Below are 3,241 nucleotides of genomic sequence, written 5' to 3' on the forward strand. Positions count from 1 at the left end.
GGGCGAGGGGGGGAGAACATGAGTGCCCAAGGGAGAAAAGTTAGAACATTTTTTATTTAATCTTTAGTTCCCAATGTTAGTAATCTACCAGGTGGTTTTTTATGTGTCTTTTTCTAATTGAACATGGTGCTACCTTAAAATATTTTGCTTTATTTATCCTTCCTATTTGTTTATAGGATAATTCTAATTTATATATGGTTATGGAATATGTCCCTGGGGGTGAAATGTTTTCACATCTAAGAAGAATTGGAAGGTTCAGGTAACTAATACTTTACTCTCCTTAAATCATGCTGTGTGTTTTTAAAAAAAAAAAAAAATTTTTAAGTGATGATCAATGTAAAAATTTATTTCATTCAATTTAGTAATATTTTATCTGTATGGAGAATTACATGGGAATATTACTAAGAGGCCACATACTGACTTTTAAAAATCAAATAAAAACACTATGATACCAATGTAAATATTCTACCATTAGTAAGTATTGTTTGAAATCTATTATTAGAATTTCCAGAAATGCAAACATTAATTGAATTTAAACATATCAGTATTTATTGAACAAATATTACACAATTCTAGGAAAGAGGTTTGTGTAAGGATAAAGATAAAAAAGGCAATATATAGAAAAGATGATAATGATAACATGGTGATGTAATTATGAGAGTTAGTTTTGCACAAGTTTATTTCTCCTTAATGTTGTTACTATGTTAAGGTTTAAAAATACATATATAATATATATGTACTGTACCTCATTAGGTTATTACAAATAAAGGCTACACAATTATTTAAATAAGTTATAGGTTGCTATCTTTACTGTGTGTAATAGTTTGTAAGCTACTATTGTTCATTAGTAATCACTAATAGAATGAAACTGAAACCAAGAATAGGTCCAGCTTCTTTCTGTACATTATATATTGGTGTAACTAACATATATAAGTGTGAATTCAAACAGGACTTATGATGGTTAAATTCACAAAAACACGATGATAGACTTGGATTTCATTCCTTATCATACAACTTATGTCAATTGTGACAGTGTTAATGAGATGGGGCTCAAACTGGAAGGGTGTTCTAAAATATTGCCCCCAACATGTATTTTTCTTTACATATTTATTCATTCAACAAATATTTACTGAGCACCTGATGTGTATGAGGCTAGTACCTAGAAAATACAGTGATAAGCAAAAGGAGCACCATATGTAATCCTTTTTTGAAATTAATCTATATTTCTGGTCTTACTAGATCAAATTCATGCCAATGGTCTTGAGGGAGATTCTATTCCTAGTTAACGTTGTTCACTGAGGACACAAATCTGGAAGTCATTGCAATTTGTCAGGCAGATTAGCAGAATTCAGGATATACATTAGGTGATGAAATAGAAACTCAGACTAAAAAGTCAGTACATCTTTTTGGAATAATACTCAGAATGTGGCATCAAAGTCACATTGGCCTATCAGTTGATCTCATCTATGTCTGTAAGAATTATACATATTTACACAAATATACAGCTTATACCTGTGTTTATGTATCTGTGTAAACATACATAGAAGATTGGAAATTCAGACTCCAGGATTTTATCTATGGTTTCTGGATGGGATTAGGGATGTCTTGCTTTTCATTAACATTATATTTTTTCTATATTGAGCATATATCATTTTTTAATAAGAACAGATTAGGTAAAAATGGCAATGATCAGCAGATGATTTCAAGTAAAGAACTCTCCTATGTAACAAAAATCTTTAAGCACATGAAATGTATGAGAAATATAAATGGAACCCATCAATAGTAGCGATGACCGTGACAGACGATCTAATTGGCACATTTGCTTTTCAGTCATCCTTAAGGTCAGACATAATTACAAAAACATCAATATCTTCTACGATAGCCAATAATAATTTAACATATGATGACAATTTGAAAGTTACATTTTTCTTCAATGTATGATTCTCACTAATCATACCAAAGCATTATTTGAAGACAATGTAGAGATTTACTAAATATTTGGAAATTAACAAGATTATGTACACAGTTTTTAAAAAATACGTTTTACTCCCAATATATCTCAACTTCATATTAATTTTTTGTATAATCTACTTATTACTATGTGTTAACCCATTTTACAGAAATCCAATGTTTTGTTTCTTTGTAGTGAACCCCATGCCCGGTTCTATGCAGCTCAGATAGTGCTAACATTTGAGTACCTCCACTCACTAGACCTCATCTACAGAGATCTAAAACCTGAAAATCTCCTAATTGACCACCAAGGTTATATCCAGGTATGCACTGAACATACTATATATAATGTATTTGAGATAATACTAGGTAACAAGTTGTACGTATTTACAACTACCAATATTGGAATGTTTTTTTCTTTGAGAAGACTAAAACTTTTCCCCAATAGCTTAAAGAGAGTTTATGGTTCCGGTGCTATTACAGAGAACAAAAAGTCCCTTCAAGGATAGACCGTGTTTATATCTCCTGTAATCTGTGGTTGTGAACTGAGCACAGACTCCTGCATAAAGAATTAGTAATAGCTAAATTTGTGAGCACTCATTTAGTGCCACGCATTATTCCAAATGTTTTTTTATGTATTGTCTCTCTGTTGTTGTTTTTTAGAGAATCATTTTTTGTGTGTTTTGTTTTATTTTTTTATTGAGTTTTAGAGATAGAAGAAGGGAAAGGGAAATTGATTTTTTTTATTTTTATTTCAGAGAGGAAGAGGGAGTTAGAAACATCGATGAGATAGAACCATTGGCCAGCTGCCTGTTGCAAGCCCACGGCGCGGGCATGTGCCCTGACTGGGAAATGAACCATGACCTCTTGGTTCCTGGGTCGATGCCACACCAGCAGGGCTGTATCCTCTCTTTTAATTCTGATAATGCCATGAAGTGCAAATACGGTTGTTATCCTCATTTTAAGGCTGATGAAACTAAGGCAGAGCAAGGTCACACAGGTGGAATCAGAATTGAATCCAGTCTGTCCCCAGCGTCCATGCTTTTTATACTACAGTGCAGCTGCCAAATCTGGACTGGTGACAGTGTTTTCTTTCCGTTTCTGCTATCGATGGATTGGGAGCGTCCCTTTTTACACACTTACCAGGTCTCCCCAGGGATGCTGCTGCACTTTTTTTTTTAATATATTTTTTATTGATTATTTACAGAGAAGAAGGGAGAGAGAGAGTTAGAAACATCGATTAGAGAGAAACATCGATCAGCTGCCTCCTGCACATCTCCTACTGGGGATG

The 3,241-nt window shown here is 33.1% G+C and overlaps 1 protein-coding gene across 11 annotated transcripts in view; it reads left to right on the plus strand.

The window, feature by feature from the left end:
• Positions 1 to 3,241, plus strand: part of PRKACB (protein kinase cAMP-activated catalytic subunit beta) — a 130,741-nt gene that overhangs the window by 100,225 nt on the left and 27,275 nt on the right. For all 11 annotated transcript variants that reach the window (XM_006776236.2, XM_015572117.1, XM_015572115.1 and 8 more), the window contains 2 exons: positions 177 to 259; positions 2,147 to 2,273. In XM_006776236.2, the coding sequence (XP_006776299.1) occupies positions 177 to 259; positions 2,147 to 2,273 (210 nt within the window). The remainder of the gene's footprint in view (positions 1 to 176; positions 260 to 2,146; positions 2,274 to 3,241) is intronic.

Source organism: Myotis davidii, unplaced genomic scaffold, assembly GCF_000327345.1.
Source record: "Myotis davidii unplaced genomic scaffold, ASM32734v1 scaffold162, whole genome shotgun sequence".
NCBI classification, from domain to species: domain Eukaryota; kingdom Metazoa; phylum Chordata; class Mammalia; order Chiroptera; family Vespertilionidae; genus Myotis; species Myotis davidii.